The sequence below is a fragment of the Stegodyphus dumicola genome, chromosome 1 (genome assembly GCF_044657685.1).
Source record: "Stegodyphus dumicola isolate Sdum_Otavi_A_Nest chromosome 1, ASM4465768v1".
Taxonomy (NCBI): Eukaryota; Metazoa; Arthropoda; class Arachnida; order Araneae; family Eresidae; genus Stegodyphus; species Stegodyphus dumicola.
This window is the reverse complement of record NC_140768.1, coordinates 272,591,377-272,612,433: the sequence shown is the minus strand read 5'-3', so window position 1 is coordinate 272,612,433 and position 21,057 is coordinate 272,591,377. Positions and strand designations below refer to the sequence as shown.

Here is a 21,057-nt window from a genome sequence, read left to right as displayed (position 1 = left end):
TATGTAATTTTATTAACTAATAAATTAATGTAATGACAGGCTTACGTACATCTATCTGGATGTTACAACACTAACTGAAATTAGACACTGACAAATCATTCATATGACTGATAAAATCAGTATCTAGTGTAATTAAGTAACTACTTAAATTTAATTTTGTATATTCCTATTGATAAGCATCATCTTAAAAAAAATTGCAAAAAATGCTTTTTAGTTTATTTGGTATCTTTTGTTTATATATTGCTTGGTAAAATGTACAATAATTAATGGATGTAGCATCATCCAAACATCAAGGCTTATTTGCTGTGTGTATGTGAATAAAAAATAACAAATTTAAAAGAAGTTATTATTCCCCTTTATATTCTATATATATTTTAATGATATTTTATATATATTTTAATATATATTTAATGATATAATTTAACTCTTCTTTTATAACTAATAGTTAATTTTGGAGTTTGTGATATAATAATTACTAGCTCATGGCATTTTTTAATTACAAATAATATGCTTTTTAAAATACTGTTATAGGTAATTAATATCTTTTAATAACAAATTTGTAATTTTTGTGATTAAAAAACTATTATTTTGTATTATTTTATGAAAATGTTATTATGTTATATTTTTTTATTCATAGGTTGCCAGCAGAGTTCAAAAGTATTTCATCAAACTAATGAAAGCGGGCATTGCTATTCCTGGTAGAATGCCTAGCAAGGAGTACCTGAGGAAGGTAAATTTAAGCTTACTGATTTCTAGCATTTTTATGTGATTTGAAATTTTTTTGTTTAATCTAGCTTTTATTTTATCATTTTATTAAAATGAGAATTTTAGTGAGATATAAATTTGAGTAAAAATTGGCAATATTCATTTTTCAGACAAAAGCTGTTGAATTAGTTGAGATTAATAGCTTAATTTGTCATATGTTTTTACTATTGACTTGCACTCTATTATACAATACAAAGTCTGCAATCCAGGTGTCAAATATCAGGAATGATCTAGTATCCAAACCATCATCTTCCCCCCCCCCTCTCAAAACTTGGGAATGGAGAATACAATACTTCAGGAAAGGCAGGTGTATCATAAAAGTGATTTTCCTCCTGTCTAATTTAAATTCTTGTACCTCACTTTCAAACACCTGCTAGCCAGGGAATCGTACTGACTGTGGTCATGGCCTATGACAGTATATTAATTGATGTTAGCTGTGGCCTATGACAGTATATGAATTTGTGTTAGCCACAACCACACTTCTGGCTCTTGAGTGATTAAGGAGTTTAAAGGGGGGTAATATTTTTCTGTCTGACACAAACAATAGCTAAAGCTGTAAGGCATATTTAGAGTGGGGTGTTGCAAATACTGATGTTTCATTTATGTTCATAACAGTGCCAAGAGGGAAAAAATTAGATTCGAAATAAATTAAGTTCAATCAACATTGTAAATAGCATCCTTTCTTAACTGATTTTATCCAGCTAATAATTTTTTTTTGCAGGCTATTATTATTATAGCTCTCCTATCAAAATTAAAGTTTGAATTTTTAATTATTCAAAAGTACTTTCTAATTTTGGAGCTGTAGATCTGCAGAGCAAAAGCATAATTGATACTTGCCATCATTGAGGTAGAAAATAAGAAGAGAGGCCCTGACTGGTTTTTCTCATGCACTGCCTTGAAGCAGTGTCGCACCCTCGTGGAGATTAAAACATTCAGTGACTTGCCTTTAAGATCAGTAGGTTTTGACATGATCGAAGGTAAATGGAGGTTTGTAATTACATCCTAATATATGTATAAATGTATATATTCTCTTTTTCTACAATATTTCAGAATCCCAAGTATGTGAAAAGAATACATTTTTATACAACATTTGATTCTGAATGGAATTAAATCTTATACTTTTCCCAGAACAGTTTAATTTGAATAAAATATTTTCATAAATTTTTGTTAATTATATTAGAAAGAAAATTTAAGGTAGTTCCATTTTATTTGGTTAACAATTACAAAAGTTAAGATCAAAGTTTATTGTATTATTAATATTAAAATTACACATTATTTCTTTTTTATTTACAGAGCTTCTTCCTGACATACTTTCTCAAAAATGAGATGCTTTTTTAGCCTTTGAAGCATCCTTTAAATCAAAAATCAGAGTTACTCTATAAGTGATGCTCTGTTCACTTCATTTCAAATTAGAGCATCTTTCATTTCAATAATGAAATACATTAAACATTGCTGTTCATTTCCATTTACTTAACTTTCTGTGAGTATTTCTGAAAGGGATTTAAAAAAAGAGGTTTTTTAATATCATTTAAAACTGCAAAAAATGCTACATATGCTGAGTTATTAACATGCTAAGTTATTAAACATATTGAGTTATTATAAAATGTAAGGAAATAATTCTCTTAATGCTTATAATTTTTTAACCCTTAATTTCAACAATACATATTCTAAAAATTCTTCTTTACTACTTCCTTAAGTACGCATCTCATAGACTGTGCTTTACTACACCTTTAACAGATTGATTGCTTTCCAGTACAAACAATTCTTGCTTAAATAGTTTTATAAATATATTTATCAACAGAATTTCGATTTTTATTTACAGTTAAATGTTAAGGTTATTATATATTTAGATAATATTTATAATCATTATAAATATTAACTAGATTTCTTTACAGTAACATTCACAGGAGTAATGAATTAATAAACCCTTCATTTCCAAATACATTTGCAGTACAAAGTCCAAGATCCGGACTCCTCAGAACTTATTTTTAACTAACTTATTTTTATTTAACCTTGGTGAATCCAGATTGGGATTTTTTCCGGATATTAGATCACAAGTTTAAACCTTGTAAAATGTCATGTAGAAATTTTAAAATTAAAAATATGAAATCGTGATTTATGAAATAATGGAGCATTTATGATCTAAAGGATAACAAAATTTACCCCCCCAAAAAAAGCTTACTTTTTATTTGTTTACTTTATTAAACATTTCTTTCAATGTAAGTTTTTTTTTTTTTTTTTTTGCTAATATTTTCTATTTAATTCTGTGGACATGCATAATTTCTTTGTTGTTCATTGTTCAAGTCCTGTAATCACTGTGTCGAGAATTCCGATTAACTTGTCAATCGAAATTTTTTCGTTTCAATAACTTCTTTGCCACTTTCTTAACTGTCGGTAGCAGTATTTTCTGGATCTAGCACCATAGTACAGATTTTGCTATCCGTTAAGTGATTGATAATTGGAACACTGTCATTGCAATGAAAGGCTTCTGTCATATCATCTTATTTTACCACTTTTCCACGTGTCTTTAAAAAACCCATTAATTGGAAAATTTAACCTTTAATTTGTGAATCCGGAAATTTTCACATTCGCGGCTATCATATTCACCATCCTTACCATGAAATATGCTTGTTGGCCATAAATTATGCCAAGCACTTTTTAAAGTATCTGGAGAAACATCCTTCTGCGATCTTGCAATGCTCCACAAAGCAGATTTTACTCTAAAATATTTCAAACTTTCTTAAATTGTCTTGTTAAATTCAGTCATGTTAAATTCAAGAAATTTAACATATAGATATCCACGGGCTAATGATGGATGATGGATTGATGATAATTCTGATATCCATAGGCTAATGATGGATGTACAATTTGGAGGAAAGAATAATACGGATACATTATCTTTCCCTAAAACATTAAGTGAAGTATGAGCCAAACAGTTGTTTACAATCAAGACAATTTTTTGCACCATCAGGTAAATCAACCCTATTGAAATGTTGCCGAACCTCAGATACGAAATAATTTTCAAGTAAATCAGTCATTAACACTTGTGTGATCCATGTGCTTTTATTTTCAAGATATATAACGGGAAACTCTTTACTTCTTTAAATGCTTGAGATCGTGTATTTTTTTGAATTACGAAACATTTGTGTTCCTGCAGCATTTGCGCATGCTAAAATTGTTAGTCTCGTGTTGGAATCTTTGACACGAGTTGGAGACTTTTCTACAGAGTATGCCAAGATATTTTGTGGTACATATTGCCAGAAAAGACAACATTCATTAAGGTTGTAAATTTGTTCTGGAGATAACTTTTAACTGTTATTGAGTTCAGTGAATTCATCTGCAAATAGTTTAGTAGCTTCAGTATCAGCTGAAGCTTTTTCACCTGAAATTTTTAATTGCTTTATACCATGGTGATTTTAACATTTAGTTAACCAACCTGTCGAATATGTGCACTCAGTAATTAAGTTCATTTCTTTGTGAAATATTTTAGCTTGAGCCATTAGCATTTGACCAGAGTGGCAGACCCTCGCTGCGATGCTGTCTGACCCATTCAGTTATCACTTTGTCATGATTCACTTTTAGCATAATGAATAATTTTTCTGTTATTCATTGCAAGTGGGGTGTTGGAATCCACAAAAAATTCAAAAAGTTCCTTTTTCTGTTTTCTTATGTCATATACAGTTGACTTTCCAGTGCTATACTCCTCACATAATTTTGAGACGGATATATCTTTATTAATTTTTTTGTAGCAATTAACTTTTAGTTTAATGGACATCGAAACATGCTTTCTCTTTGTAGATCCTGTCACAGTTGCAGAATTAGAAACTCTCTTCAAGATAATCGAAAGTTGAAATTTTAATTTTCATAAAATTGCCATAATAAAAACAGCCTGCAAAAAATAATTAAGCTGGATCAAATCAGAAAGTTAAAGAACAATGCAATCTGGTATATTGACTGAATTTCCTTGGAATCAGTTTAGCAGAGCTTAATAGCGCCCACTATACATTTTTACACATGTGTCGTGTGATTGGCGACAAAAGACAAGTTGTTCTGCTAAATTTACTGAAATTCCTTCGAATCAGTAAAGTATCATTTTAGCGTAGCTATTAATAACGCCCACTATACATTATTTGGCTATGTGTCATGAGATTGGCTACAAAAGACGAGTTGTTCCACTAAATTTTGCCTTGCTTCTATCTCGCATTGAGACTGGCTACAAAAGACGAGTTGTTCCACTAAATTTTGTCTTGCTTCTATCTCGCATTGTGACAATTAAGCCTGATTGTATTAGTTATTTATTATACTTACATCTATTTCTTGCACATGCTTAAAGCTTATCTGAGTCCTGAACAAATAAATTACCACATATACTTAAGGCTTATTTAGGGCTGGACCTAGATATCTTACTGCCTGCTGCAATCTCTGTGGGTCCTAAATTTTGCTGCCTACCGCCTCCCTAAGTTCTAAATTTTTGCCACCCCTAAATTTTGGATCCCAGTGCTTTCCTTAAATCCTAAAAATATTTCGATCCCTTAGGTTTGTTGCTCGGTCCTTCTTTAAATTCCAAAAATCTTGTTTTCCCTTAATTCTGCCGCCCGGTGCGGCCATACGAGCTCTGGCACTGGTTCTGGATTTATTTGAAAAACAAATCAGTTATTCTTAATTTAAATAGTATTAAATGTAATCTTTCGCTTTATGAGTATCATTAACAAATTCTATTTTTAGCATATGGAAAGCATTTTAGCATTTTTCTCCGTGGTGCAATCATCCCAGCTTCGTCAACCATCTGCCAAAACGTAAAATGGAATAGCCTCACCATTCACCCACGATGTGTTGGAATAGCTGAAAACATTACATGCATTTGAAAAGGATATACATAAATATCCATATATAGTTAATATTTTTCATTTTCAGCATGTGCAAATCTTTTAAGTTCTGTGCATTCACTATATTTTTTGAGTAAAGTAATTTACAATAATTTAGTACATATCAGAAATTTTTTGCATAAGAAATATATATAAATATAAATTGAATGAAAATTACATGCATTATTTTTAATATGCACTCTAAGGTCAGTTTCCTTTGAAATTCCTCCACAAAAGCATCTCTCCTTTTAGGCAGACAGCCCTTATATGCCTTACCTTATTTTAAAAACTTAACATAATCTATGTGCCTAATTACAAATATTTTAACATGCATAATTTTATATTTACATTTAGCTATCAAGTTTCAACCTTTTGACTTAAAACATGTTTTTGGATTGCATTCATTATCAATTTCAGATTTTCTAGTAAATATATTTTGGGCAAAAAATTCTTCAATACCTTAGCGATTCAACCCAGTTTAAGAGTTCTGTGATAATATAATAAATAACAAACACCCATTTTACATTTAAACGTTAACCTCTTCGTCATCAGATCGCATTCTTGATTACCTAACTGTGCATAATATTGTTTAATTTTTTAAACAGTTAAAATAACTAATTGATCTAAATTTACAAATACATAACATTATACAAATAATTAAAAATATATAAATATTGTTGTGTGCGTACAGGTTCGTAATAATTTGAATGCGTAAGTCTAATGAAAAGTTAATAAAATTTATTCTTATCACAAGAAATAAAATAAAATGCTGAAATTTCTTCTCACAGATATCACACAGTGGTTATATTTTAAATAACTAAAATGTTAAATAGAACTCAATTCAAAGTGCAAAGAAAGCTGATCTAATCTCACCGTGAATTCGCTACAGTAAACAATAACATTTATCTAAACAACTGAACAAAGATGTTTTTCTCCGGGTTTTTAATCATGCCTGAGAACATTCTGGTAATTTTTATTTTCTTAAGGTTTCTGGAAAGTAAAAGAGAAGAATTACAGTTACAGCTAACACACAATTGCATTTATTCAATTTAAATATAAATTACGAGCTATATAATTATTAAATGCGCATGCTCTTGTATTTTTACTTTTTTGACATAGCTTTCTCTTAAAACTCGTCATGCGCTGCATTGCGCAGGGAAATGAAACAATATTAATTACAATTCTTCTAAAAATAGCAAATTAAATACAAAAACTGTAACAGTATATAAATTATACAAATTGTCTTGCTTACACCACGTAGTTGTAAGGAAATTGAGGTTTAAAGTGTATTTTTATGATATTTTGACATTTTAAAGGTACCTAAAGGTATTTTTCATTCTTTATACATTCATAAATGTCTTACTAAAATCTATATTTTTGTAGTTCAGTAGCTTAGAATTTTATAAAACATATTCATAATCAAAATCACTCTTGCAGTTTATCGAAAAATAATTAAGATGTGATTTTTGTGTAAATGCCACTAAACTATAAAAATTGCGACCATCAAACCAACAATGAATGTTTCTTTTATGCTGAAGTGTCCTCGCTTTCTGATATGTTATGGAACTGTCGAGTGTAGAAGTGCTATTTAAGTGCTGTCAAGGATGCTCTGTATGTAAACAAGACACCCCTGTGGAGACCAAAGCTTCGAAGCACTGCGTCAGTCATAGTGTGGAGTTGGTTCCTCCTTTTATTTTTATCTCCATGCTTGTCATCTATAGTGGCTTAGGTACACTGCTAAAAAAAAAAATGGGACAGTGCTATATCTCCCGTCTACTGGGCCGACTGATAAAATTCAAACTGAGTTTTTCATGTCTCGAAAGCACGACTTAGGATATATATTAGATTTATATATAGTACTTTTCTAACATAGGTATTTTGACACAAAATCGGACTTTTTCTGAAATAACATATAAATGTTTTTCCATATTTCGATTCTACGACTCATATTATCGCAGAATACCAAGTTTTGTAAAAATCGTACAAGTAGTTTTTACAAGGCGTATTCGGAAACTAAGTACCATTTTGAAAAAAATAAATAAATAAATAAATAAATAAATAAATAAATAAAATAAATAAATAAAACAATTTTTTCAAATCCAATTTTATTTTTACATGAAAATACATGTCTTAAACTATTTTTCAACATAGTTTCCGCCAATGATCAAACACTTGTCATAGCGGGTGACCAGTTTTTGTATACCATCATCAAAGAAACTTCCTGCCAGTTTCAATAACCACGCCTCCACAGCATTTTTCGTGTCATCGTCAGATCCAAAGCGCTTGCCGCCAAGCTCGCGCTTCATGTTCAGGAACAAGTGATAGTCGGACGGCGCCAAGTCCGGGCTGTACGGTGGGTGATCGAACTGCTCCCAATGAAACTGTTGAATTAACGATTGAGTGACACCAGCAGTATGGGGCCGAGCATTGTCATGGAGCAACATAATTCCTTTACTGAGCATTCCTCTTCATTTGTTTTGAATGGCACGCCTTAGTTTTGTTAAAGTCTCATATCGTGCCGCATTAATGGTTTCACCTCTGGGAAGAAATTCAGTAAGCAAAAAACGCCTTTCCTATCCCAGAAGACAGTGCACATGATTTTTTGTGATGACATTGTCACTTTGAACTTTTGTTTTTTCGGAGAATGAGTGTGTCTTCACTCCATCCATTGTTGTTTCGATTCTGGTGTGAAATGACACACCCAAGTTTCATCACCTGTTACAATTTGGTTTAAAAAGTTTTCTCCCTCATCACTGTACCACGTGAGAAATGTCAGGGCACTACCAAGTCACTTTGTTTTGTGAACATCAGTGAGCATTTTTGGAACCCATCGGGAATACAGTTTGGGATAATTCAAGCGGTCAGACACAATTTCGAACAAAACAGTACATGAAATTTGTGGAAATGCCTCTGAAAGAGTTGTCATTGTGAAGTGTCTGTTCTCATGAATTGCTTCATCAACTTTCCTTACCAAATCATCGGTGACAACATAAGTCCGAGCCTCGGTGTGGACATTTGTTCGACCTGCATTAAACATTCTTACCCACTTTCTCACCATTCCATCACTTATCGCGTATTCACCGTAAACTTCTGTCACTTGACGATAAATTTCGGCTGGTTTAACATTCCTCGCGTTCAAAAATTTAATCACGGTACGAATCTCACAGTCAGTGGGAGAACTAATTGTCTTAAACATTTTGAATGTGCACAGCAAACTGAAAACACAACATAGAGCAACCAAAATGGCGACAATTGAAAGTCAGTGAACACGAAAGACTAGTGCACATGCGTGGCACGCCTACCACAGCGCTGCGATGGCGCTAGAATGAAACGGTACTTAGTTTCCGAATACGCTACGTAAAATATTAGCTCTCAAAATTTTAGCACTTTAATATTAATTGAATTTGGCAAATATTTATTAATATCTCTTTTTTATTAAACTTTTATTATTTTTATAAATTTTTCAAAAAAAATTTTGAATCATAACCTATAAATTTTTTACCATCATCTTAAAGTAGGTGTATTTTTAAGCATATCTGCAAAAAATTAAGACTTTTTTATTTAAAATTTTTTAAGATATACACGAATTTACATATTTTCGTGTTTTGAAATTTGAAATCTTTTTTTTTTGGGCGATAATAACGCCAAATGTAGTTTATGGATTTTTGTTACAGTGAATTGCCACAGCTATTTTTAACCTTAAATTTCAAGTAAAATTTTACGGAGAATTAATTATATGAAATTTTTTCCCTCAATGATGCGTAATAAATATTTATAAATACTATATGAAAAGCTATTTTTTTTTTGAAATTATAGATGATATTATTCAAATTTTTAACTATTTTTTTTTAAAAAATTTCTCTCTTTCTTCCTTTTTTTAAAAACAGAAGTGTAAATTTTTGTAAGAGTAAATTTTTACCTTCGGCGTTTTATCGTCTACTACTTTACTTCATTTAAATCGAATTGTCTAAAACTGAGAATTTTTGTTTGGTGTTTATTTAAATTTTATGAAAATATTTTATGACATTAACTGCATAATTTATTTCTAAACAAACTGTTGCTTATGAAATGGCTGAAATAGTGGCTGATACTATCATCCATATTTTTAAAGCACAGGATATTTTTATAGAAACATAAGATTTAGAATAATCATTTTTATAAAAGTCAAATTATGATATAAACATACAACCCTTTAGAGACTGAATTAATGGAAGTTTAATGGTTATGTAGAAATGATCTGCAGCTGCTTAATAGCTGGATAAGCCAGCAGGTTCTATGGACAAATAAGAATAATTATATAAACGACACCCAACATTCTGGATTCAATTAAGAACGAGGATACAATGTTTATTAAATGAATTTAAGAAGTTTTAAAACATAAAAAATCAACTCATGTTTTATCCTAAAATGTATTTTTGTGCGTAGGATATTTTCATTATATCCTTAAAATTCTAATTTAATTGTCAAGAACTGAATCCTAATCATCAGTAATATAATAAGTAATTATTACGGTTATTAATAAATACTTCTTATAAAGTAATTGCAAATATTTCAAAAAACTGTCTGTCTGAATGCAAATATTTTTCTATGCAAATATTTTTAATTTTATATTAATCAAGATTGCACATGATAGTATTTATTTACACTTCAATTCTTACCGTCAGCTCTAGTAGAAGTTACAAATCAATTATATTTAATTAAGGAATGCCCATCTAAGGTTAGAAACAGTGTACCGTAATGGCAATTCAATTATTGGCGCTGTATCTTTCATGTTACTCCCGATTGGCAAGCTACATGATTTTTAATGAGTATTCGGGTTTTGCTAGTAACTTCACTTGGAAATCACGCTTAAACTAGGTTAGTAGGTTATTTGAACATAGAAAGAACATGGGAGCTATTTGATTAAGATGCTTTCATAGAGAACCTTTGTAAAAAGAACCTAAAGAGCTACGAAAACCAACCATGCAGCATGGGTTAGACTTCGCAACAAACAATTAGTATTTAACAATCTTCAAATGCTAGGCAACTGGTGAGGCGCCAATTTAATATTTTATTTGTAAATATTTAAAATATTGTTGTATTCTTAGATACAAAAAGCAGAATTTAAGTTTTGTTAACTCGTTAGTAAACTACCAAGCCGTAGTGCAAATGAATATTCAATTTCTTTTGCAATAATTGTATTCACTTAATATTCTTGGAATATGAGCTAAAGAAGGAATGTTCTCGAAGGATTAAAGAAGTGTTTAAATCCAGTGATATTAGATTTGTCTTACAAGCTCAGGATCGAAATGATTCTGCAATTGCCTGAGTAGTTGACTTGTAAATGGCTGTAAATTAAGCAGAGGACTTTTAATCTTACGTTTTCAGTCAGAAAACGTGTTCCAAATGTTTTATATTGCATGACAATGTATCTTTTCATTATTCAATAACCAATCAGAGAACCGCTTGTGTTGCGAAAATAAGTATGTGTACTCAATCGTCCTGCATGTTCTTCAAATTTGTCTTCTTGAGATTTTTTTTCTTGCCCAAAAACTAAAGTTGCCTCTCAAAGGAAAGTTTTTTGACATTGAAGAGACAAAAGGAGTATGACATTTACTTTTAGAGGCATGTCAAAAACAGATCTCTAGAAGTCTTCTCTTCTATTACATGTTGTGCAGTCAGACAAAAAGTTGCATCAGCGTAAATTCTATAATCTATTTTTATTACACTCTGATTGCTTTATTAACATACAGTGAATATTTACTAAATCTTTTACTCCAGCTTAAGTACTTCGGAATTTTTGATGGAATTGTTGTCGGAACTAGGACTTAGAAGATAAGTCAAATTAAATATTTCGATAACCCAATAAATTCAAGGTCGAAGTTTCAATATTTTATTTTTGGAGGGAGGGGAAATTTTTTCAATTTTGGTCCATTATCCTAAGTATATTTGCTTCAATTGTTTATTTTTCCATAAAAGCGAAAATTTTACGCATGGTATACATATAACACATAGCTTCAAATTAAAATTTAATAATATACAGAGTGGTTATAATTAAAGTTCCACATTGAAACGGTCATAAAAGGAAAACTACTGGATCAAATGTTATCAAACTTGGTAATCGTGTAAAGGAGGTCATGGGAATTTATTTTCCGCGAAAAAAGAAGTTCGAAACCTCACCACAAGGGAGGAAATGGCACTGTATGCAATATTGTTAAATGAAATATGGGTCGTAATCTAACTTAACCTTTTATTACATGGGTTTAATATGTTGTATACCATTAAGAAACTTTGAAGTAAGCAAATTGCCATTTAAAGACGTTAAATTCGATAAAAGTCAAGTGCGCCATCCATGTAAGTGAGAAATTCGTCCGTGAAAACCACGAATTAGCGATTAGAAAATGTGAAATCGCAAAATCACTCGCACAAGTACGCACAATCTGGAAATCACTTTCTTACAGATCGCTAGTTTGTAATTTTTGAAGCCTGAAGTTGGCCCTAAAACATGAAGATACTGATTGAAAACGCTTTTAATCGATTTGGGGCAAAGAAATCCCTCATGTTATCTATCGAGTTCCATTGCATTCTCCTACTGCATTCGATTGCAAGCAGTCATTCCATGCCGTTTGGTGTTGAATGACAGCTAGTTTTATAACTGAACCATTTTTCTCTGAAGAGCAGTCGACAGCTGAAGCACGTGATTGCAGCTCACTTAGAGTCAATGTTAAAATGTTTCGTGTTACATGAACTGCAGTAACGTGGCATTTTAGATACTGCGATTTTTATGCAGAGCTGCGCCCCACCTCATGTGTGTCGCACAGTTACTTAGGCAACATTTCACGAATGAACGTCTTATAGGCGGACACTTCCGCTCTTCCCATCAGACCTCAACCTGTGTGACTTTTGGCTATGGGGTTATCTCAAAAGCACTGTTTATGGTGATGATCTAAACAATTTGGGAGAAGTGAAAAATGTGAAACACTGACATGTCCATAACATTCCTCCTGATATGCTAAGAGCTGTTGTTGAGAATGCAGTAACAGGATTTAACTTGCTTTCAGAAAATGCTGGACGCTACATTGAACATGCTTTGTAACACGTTTCGGAAACTATTAAACACATTTTAAAGAGATGTTTTCATGTCTTATTTCATTTAACAATATCACATACAATACAATTTTTTCCTGGTGGTGAGTTTTTGAACTCTCCCCCCCTCCGGTGGAAAATAAATTCCCATAACCTCCTTTACACGATTCCCAAGTTTGTTAACATTTGGTCTGGTAGTTTTTCTTTTATGACCATTTCAAAGTGGAACTTTAATTATAACCACCATGTAAATTAAACTTTAAAAGATTGACAGTTTGGTTCAAGTCCTAGCTTTAAAAATATATATAAAAATATAATCTTTTATATTAATCCTCTTAGAAAGAATGTTTTAAGAAGCTAATTTTTCTCTTGCGTTATAGATTGTATAAAAAAACATTATCTTTAATATGATTTAGATTGTTTCAGCTGATATAAGAATCGGGTTATTCGGTGGTACAGAATAAACCCTGCTGGACTGTTTTATTTTATTTTTTTTGTCATTTAGCAAAAATCTTTTAATTAAAATATTTATCCTTTGGACTTCGCTGTAAACTTTATTTATAGTTAAAATGACTAGAAAATGAAAAGCTGTCTTCAGCTGAAACGCAATTCCTGTAATTGATATTTTTAAAAAAATGACAAGAATGCAAAATTTATGGAATTCTAGCAATGAAAAAATCTTAATTTTCTTGTGCGAGCAGTGAAAATAACTGTAGAAGGAAAGAAGAAAATTAGGAAGAAAAGTAAACAAAAATTTGCAGGGAAATCTGGCTATCAGACATACCAAGATGTTTCAAAAAGTTGGATGCTTTTGAATATACTTTCAGGATACTTCAAAGAGAAAACACTTGGACGTGTACACCAGCAAATACCATCAATTGAGCTTGTGTTAACAGAAAAGCCAAAAGCGTTATCATTGCAGATTAAAGTGAAGAGCGGCTGGTTTTAGACTACATGGTTGTATAAACTTAAATTATGTTATAGAACATCATATCGAATCATAAATGGAGAATCCCATGATTTTCTCAGTCAAATTATTTGAAGATTCAGGATTTTATCCAGTGATGTATGTGAATGTCACCTAAAGATGTTTTTTTTTCTTCCTGATGAAACAGCAGCCGAGCGGTAAAATATGGTAGTTCGGTCCGAAGTTCGAATCCCGCGAATGGGCTGGTTGCATGGGCGTTTTCGTGGTTTTCCCCATGTGTAACGTGTATGCAAGCCAGTTTCCCTTAGAAAGTCCTCCATGAAGGCATCCCTTTCCTTAGGCAGATAGCCCTAGTGTGATTTGTCATAATTAAATAAACCAAAACCTCTTGATGAAACCAGTCTTTCCTTCCATCTCATACCTTCGAAATGTTTAGCCTCTAAAGACTGATAAAGGCTCTGATCTAATACTGATGAAATGGATTTAATTGGATTATTAAGTTATGGCAAAGCAGGGCTATCTGCCTAAAAGGAAGGATGCCTTCGTGAAGAACTTTTTGAGGGAAACCAGCTGGCATACACGTTACACATGAGAAAATCCACGAAAACGCCCATGCAACCAGCCCGTTTATCGGGATTCGAACCCCGGAGTGAACTACCAGTGTTCAGCGACTTTACAGCTCGGCCGTTTGTGGGCCTTTATGAAATGGAAGGCGATAACTTTATTTAAAATGATTGTCAGAAATACCAAGATATTTCGAAAAGTTGGATGCTTTTTAATATACTTGCAGAATGCCAAAAGAAAAAGAGCAAGAATAAAGTAGAATGCCTGAAGAAAAAGAGAAGAAAAATAAATTTTTGCGTAAAATTTAGTATTTGCATTTTTTTTAAAAATTTAAAACCTTTTAATCTTATATTTGATTCGTGCGATTTCAAAAATGAAATATTTGACTAAAATATGAATAACATTTTAAGAAACCAAATTTAGGATAAAATTGTGTAAAGCAGTGGGCACGATGATAAAACTGTTTAAAGCAGTGTATGCAAGTCATCCTAAGTTAAAATGTCGGTTATACATCTCTCTTATTTATATATGTCTTTTCTGAATGGAACATTGAAAGGAGTGTTAACTGTGCTTTACCGTATTTTTTCTTTTAATATATGCAGTTTTCAAACGCGTCATAGTCTGGGTTACAAAGTACGCAATTCAAATAAATAAAATCAAATTCTGGAAAATTTATATTTATAAATATATTTAAAATGCTCAGTACGAAGGAATAAATAGAAAATTTTAAAACAATTATCTGAAGAGACAATGCAACACAAACAATTAAAATAAAAGTATACAAATTTTAAAATTACCTAAAATAATAACTATGACCAAAAATATATATAAAGAAAACTATTTGAAAAAAATAAACACTGCACCTTTTTTTATGCAGTTTGAATAGGTAAATAGAAATTTTTAAAACAGTTATTCGAAAAAAACCATGCAACTTAAACAACTAAAATGAAATTTGAAAAAGAAAAAATTACTTAAAATAATAACAGTGATAATTAAAAATATAATCTAAAGAATATTATTTGGAAAAAGGAACGGTTGTGACTTTTTTCCCTCTCATGGGAAAGGAAACTAGGTAGCCATATATTAAGAAGTTCGCCAAGTGAACTATTCTTGGCACAAACTGATAAAAAAATGCCAACATAAACTTGTGAATTTCTCCATAAATTTCTCTCCAAATTTTACAAAATTTCATATTTAGGCATAAATTGAGTTGTAGGATCGAAATATGTTAAAAAAATTGGCAAGTTATTTCAGAAAAAGTCTGATTTTGTGTCAAAATTGTTAGAATAGTGCTGTATATAAATCTAATATATATCCTAAGTCGGGCTTTCGAGACATGAAGAACGCAGTTTGTATTTTGTCAATTGGCCCAGTAGAACGAGAGATATAAAACTGTCCCCCCCCCCTTTTTTTTTTTTTTTTTTTTTTTTTTTTTTTTTTTGAGCAGTGTACAAGAAAACGGTATTGATATATTAAAAGCTTAAAAAAGTTCAGTTTCAAAATTAGACAAAAACAGGAACCTTATTTTGGCATAGATTTTAAATGCTATAGAAGGTGAAATTTTCCAATTAATGGAATTTGGGAAATAATGTGGAGAAGTGGTAATAAATGAAGATAATCTAACGGACCTTTTCCACTGTAATGACAATGTCAGTATGCAGTCAACTAAGAGATGGTTAAATTTGTAGTATGATGTTAAATCCAGAAGATATTGCTACTAATAGTGACAAAAGGGATTTTTTTAGAGGAAGAAGATTTCAGTTTACAGTTTAATAGGAAATTTTGGCACAAGCAATTACAGGACTCTCCAATCAATGATCAACTAACAGACAGTAAAATCTGTAGTATGATGTTAAATCCAGAAGATATTGCTACTAATAGTGACTAAGTGATTTTTAGAAGGAAAAGATTTCGATTGACTGTTTAATGGGAATTCTTGGCACAAGCAATTACAGGACTCGAACAATGGAGCTTTGTAACTGAACAAGAAATTATGTCTATTTATAAAATTAAAAAGAAAGTTAGTGCAGAAAACAAAGCAACTTGGACAACTTGCATTGAAAGAAATGTTTAAAAAGGCAAACCAATAAATATTATGTTTTTTTAAAGTTATTTTTTAATTTTGATTCCTTTAAGCTCATAAATACTTTATTACATCCTAAACAAATATTTCCCATTTTTTATTTTAGAATTTCTATACGTCGTCTTACTAGATTTAAATTGTTGGTCTAAAATTCAGTTATCCGAAATCACTGAAATCCCAGCGACTCCGGAATCTTGGATTTTGTACTGTACCCTAGTTGTACAGTTCAGGTCATCCCTTTGCATGAGTAGTTTTCATTAAAGTGCTCTTTTTGGTTGTTATGCATTTTCTTAATTTCTGAATTAGAGACATAAAAATCTAGATTTGCCTAGAAATTTTGGATCTATGGTGATTAGCTATATAATGATATGATGAGAGGCCATATTGAGGCTATTTAATGCAGCAGACAAGACTACTACCAGACGGATATTATTTTACTTTAAAGTTAGCTGGTCTCTTAGGGTTACTGTTTCAAAACAGGCAGTAATTTCTTTAAAATGAATTGAAGCTGTTAGGTCATAGAGCTTTCAAACAGACATGTTCTTTGTTTGCATTTTCTTTCAGATTGACAATGATAAAAATGATGACATTTCTCCTTACTTTGTAAATTATTTTCATACTGATACTTAAATTATTTTCATCATTTCAGATATGATAAATTAACGTAGCAGGAATTTCTTCATCTTTTTGTCTTTCATATAACCAGTGTCAGAAGCATGTTATTTTAAAATAAAATATGATATTAAATTTATTATATTCATTCTCATTTTAAAAATTTGATTTTTAATGAAATCGGTTTAAATTTTCACCATTTTCATAACTTCATTTGTAGTCTTGACTCTGACAAAAGTAAAGAATGGACTAAGAAAAAACATATTTTTATAGAATAGATAAAAAATTTTTATTCTATTAACACTGTATCTTTATGTAATGTATTCTGTATAAGCTGTTATAAAAGACCATACTCATGTAATTAGAAAGGTATTTCTTGCACTCAGTGCCATAAATATGTCAAAAGCAGAGCCATATATAATTGTTGTTTGTTTACAAGGTTGTTCAATAAGTTCGCGGAGCGCCATCTATTCGTCAATATTAGACCTAAAACTTCGATGCCATTTTCATATTTGGTCTTTCTTAGGAACACGTCAAACGTTTCATTTCGATCTGTTAATTTATTCATTATTTAACTGCCCTTTATATCTAACGTGTTGTGGCTTTTTTCAGGTATGGATAAAATTGAGCAACGTGCAGTTATCAAATTCTTTGTAAAGAACGGTTTAAAGGCAATGGAAATTCATACCGAAATGGTGAATGTGTTGGGTGAATCCGCTACTTCAAAAACAATGGTTTGCAAGTGGGCTAGTTTATTCAAAAGTTGTCGTACCAGTCTTGAAGACGATCCGCGAGAAGGACGTCAAAAAACTGCATCAACACCGGAGATCATCGGAAAAATACAAGATATGGTATTGGAAGACCGTCAATTGACTGAAAGAGATTTAACAGAGGCTTTAGGCATTTCATTGGGCACATTGAGGAATATTTTGAGTGTTAATTTGGGTTTCAAAAAACTCTGTGCAAAATGGGTGCCGCATTCTCTAACGATGGAGCGAAAACACATTCGGATGTGACTTTGCCAGCAACATTTGGAGCCTTTTAAGAAGAATAAAAGCGACTTTATCCGTCGATTTATCACAATGAATGAGACTTGGGTCTGCCATTATGATACTGAATCAAAACAGGAGGCTAAGGAGTGGTGTGAACCCGGCTCTTCGGCCAAAGCGAGTTTGTGTGCAAAAATCAGCCAAGAAGGTGTTAGCATCAGTTTTTTCGGATGCAAAAGGAACTTTGTTTATAGATTACCTTCAAGCTGGCAAAGCAATTAATTCGGATTATTATTGTAACCTTTTGAATCAATAAGACGAAAAAATTTGTGAAAGAAGACCCGAATTACAGAAGAAGAAAATCATTTTCCACCAAGATAACGCACCTGCGCATACAGCTCAAAAAACCATTGCTAAAATAACTGAATTGAAGTATAAATTGTTGCAACATCCAGCCTATTCGCCAGATTTAGCTCCCTCTGACTTCTGGCTCTTCCCACACCTCAAACAATATCTCCGTAGAACATGATTTTCTTCAAACAAATAGGTAATAGCTGCCATGGAGGGATGTTTTGCAGAGCTCCCGAAAAACCACTACAGTCAAGGGATGCATAAATTAGAAGACCATTGGAATAAGTGTATTGAAGTTGAGGGAAACTACGTTGAAAAATAAAGTCCTTTTTACAAATAAAAATTGGTTTCTTCATTTCCGTTCCGCGAACTTATTGAACAACCCGGTATTTATTCGGCTGTACAAAACTAACTGATCAGCTATTACGTAGTTCATTCTTTCACTTGCAATACAGTGAACCTTTTGCTTTACATATGTGAAACATTTTGATAACCCTTGTAAAGGATTTGTACTGAACAGTGTTGCATGTTTTCATCTTACCAGGGCCGTGAAAGCATTGTATGTTTTTAAATGGGAAATATTTGTAGTCTGAATATATGATTATATTATATTCATTTTTCATCTTGGTCTTTGAAACACATCTGTGAAAGTTGTTGATTCCAGTCTAACAGTGTTATGTATGATTGAAGGCTATATTGGACTTTTAGTATGAGCTGATAAGGTGTATACTGGGAGTTAGAATCAGAATCGATGCAGTGACAGTAATTTTTTATAATTTAGAGAAGTGATAAGAAGCAAAACTTAGGGATGGCAAATTTTTTAAATTTAGCAAGGTCCAGGACAACAGAATTTAGGACCCATTGAGATTGCACAAAACAACAAAATGCCTTTTACCGATCTTCAAAGTGGTATTTTTAAACTGGTTCCAGAGTATGAAAGGCAGTTTCTTCAAAACGGATTAAACATAATGGTTCATGGTGTATTCAAAGAGAAAAGTTTTGGATTACGCATTATAAATATAAGTGAGTTTCAAGTAAAAATTCTTCACTCTTGCTGGAAAAAAATGCTTGGTAATTTCCGAGTCAGTTTTATTAATGGTTTTAATTTTGGGGTGCAGAGGTTTTGCCTGATCTTTCTCTGAAATTGTACTTATTAACTTCATTTCACATAAATTTAGATTTGAACTTTTGTAATCAATAAATGTTCTTTAGTCTGAAATCGTTAATTTTCTGTAGATCTTATGAAATTAGTTACTAAGTAAATTCTGTATTAGTTAATGCCTATAAGCTAAGCTTTATTTTCTTTCATTTTGATTGCTAAAATTTAAAAAAAAAATAGTTTAATTTTTCAAAATTGATTTATTAAAGCATGCACAGCCTAGTCATTTTACTGTTTCAACTCAGAGTTCTTTATGGTATAAAGTTGCACCAACTAGTAATACATATTTCTTTACTTGCCAGCAGTTTTGCTCTGATTTTTCTTGTTGCATATGGTCAGAACATACCGAGGACTGAAGGCAAATATAAATATAATCCAAATACAGAGATGACATTTTCTTCTCATGTGTTCTTCCATGTGCATCATAACTAGGAATTAAATCTTCCAGATAAAAATGCTGGGTTAATGCTTCCAGATAAAAAGCCTGCAATTTAGCAGTTTTGATATTTCAACGAAGTTGTTAAAATCAAATACTAGTAACCTGTCAGTTGTACTTGAGTGAAACATTACATTTATAGTATGTTTATAACATTTAATACTTTTAATAGGAATCTTTTAAGCAAAGAAAAATAAATTTTAACATGTATTTTGAAAAACATTGTTTTAAGATGATGCAGTTTTATTATATTTATATAAATCTAGGAGATAAATCACTATGTTTAACTGCTACCTCAAGGGGAAAAAAAATTGTATTTGCTATGTTTCTTCCTTATATAGCCTCGTCGTAATGTTATTCGTCAACAGCCAAGTACATTCTTAGTCTCACACACACCTCCTGTATATATGCCTGATGGTGATGATGACTTCAGTTATAACTATTCACAACCTCAAAGTGCAGATGAAAATTCCATGGAATCAAAAGTTGATATATCAGTAAGTTATTAATTTCATATTTATACCATTAAGGAACATTTTAGAAAATTGATGACGACATATAATAAATTATCACTGTGATTTATTTGGCCATGGAAATTCTGTAAAAGAACAGGCTTAAATTTGAAACAATTTTCTATGATTCCAAGGCAAAATTTTATTCCAGGGTAATAAATTATTATTTTATTCAGTGAGAGAAATAAATTATAATTTTGATCAAATTTACTTAAATTCTGACTTCTGTTCAATAATTTCTATTATAATAAAAACAAGTTTCCTACCTTTCCCATGTGGTTAGGCAGAAAATTTCTGTTTGCTATTTGGAAATAAATTCTAAGATTTTTAAAACCTTATTGATTCTATGAAGGATTAAAAGATATGTGATCAGTTTCTGTGAACAAAACATAAAAAGTTTACTATAGAACACATATAACACCTCCTGGGTTAAAAGAGCTAATTTTAACTTCATATCAAACAAAAATACTGAGTGTTATTTTACTGCTGAAATATTTCTGATGTATAGAATTTTGATGCATAAATACAGAATCTGTTATATTACGTTTTTAATCAAAAATTTATTCCAGTTCTATTGTAAGCAACTCATTCAGCATTATTTTGCCAATTTATTTCCTTGCTTCGTGTCTCTGTGTTATATTCTGGGTAGCTGATAATATTTCAAACTTTCCACTGTTGTGATTTCCTCATGCTTCAGAAAAATGGAGTGCTGTTCTGAAACCTTTCAA

The 21,057-nt window shown here is 31.2% G+C and overlaps 1 protein-coding gene across 1 annotated transcript in view; it reads left to right on the top strand.

The window, feature by feature from the left end:
• Atac1 (Ada2a-containing complex component 1) overlaps positions 1 to 21,057 on the top strand; it is an 89,767-nt gene that overhangs the window by 48,196 nt on the left and 20,514 nt on the right. Inside the window, exons 4-5 of the mRNA XM_035361066.2 lie at positions 638 to 730; positions 20,159 to 20,314. Coding sequence (XP_035216957.1) covers positions 638 to 730; positions 20,159 to 20,314 — 249 coding nt within the window. The remainder of the gene's footprint in view (positions 1 to 637; positions 731 to 20,158; positions 20,315 to 21,057) is intronic.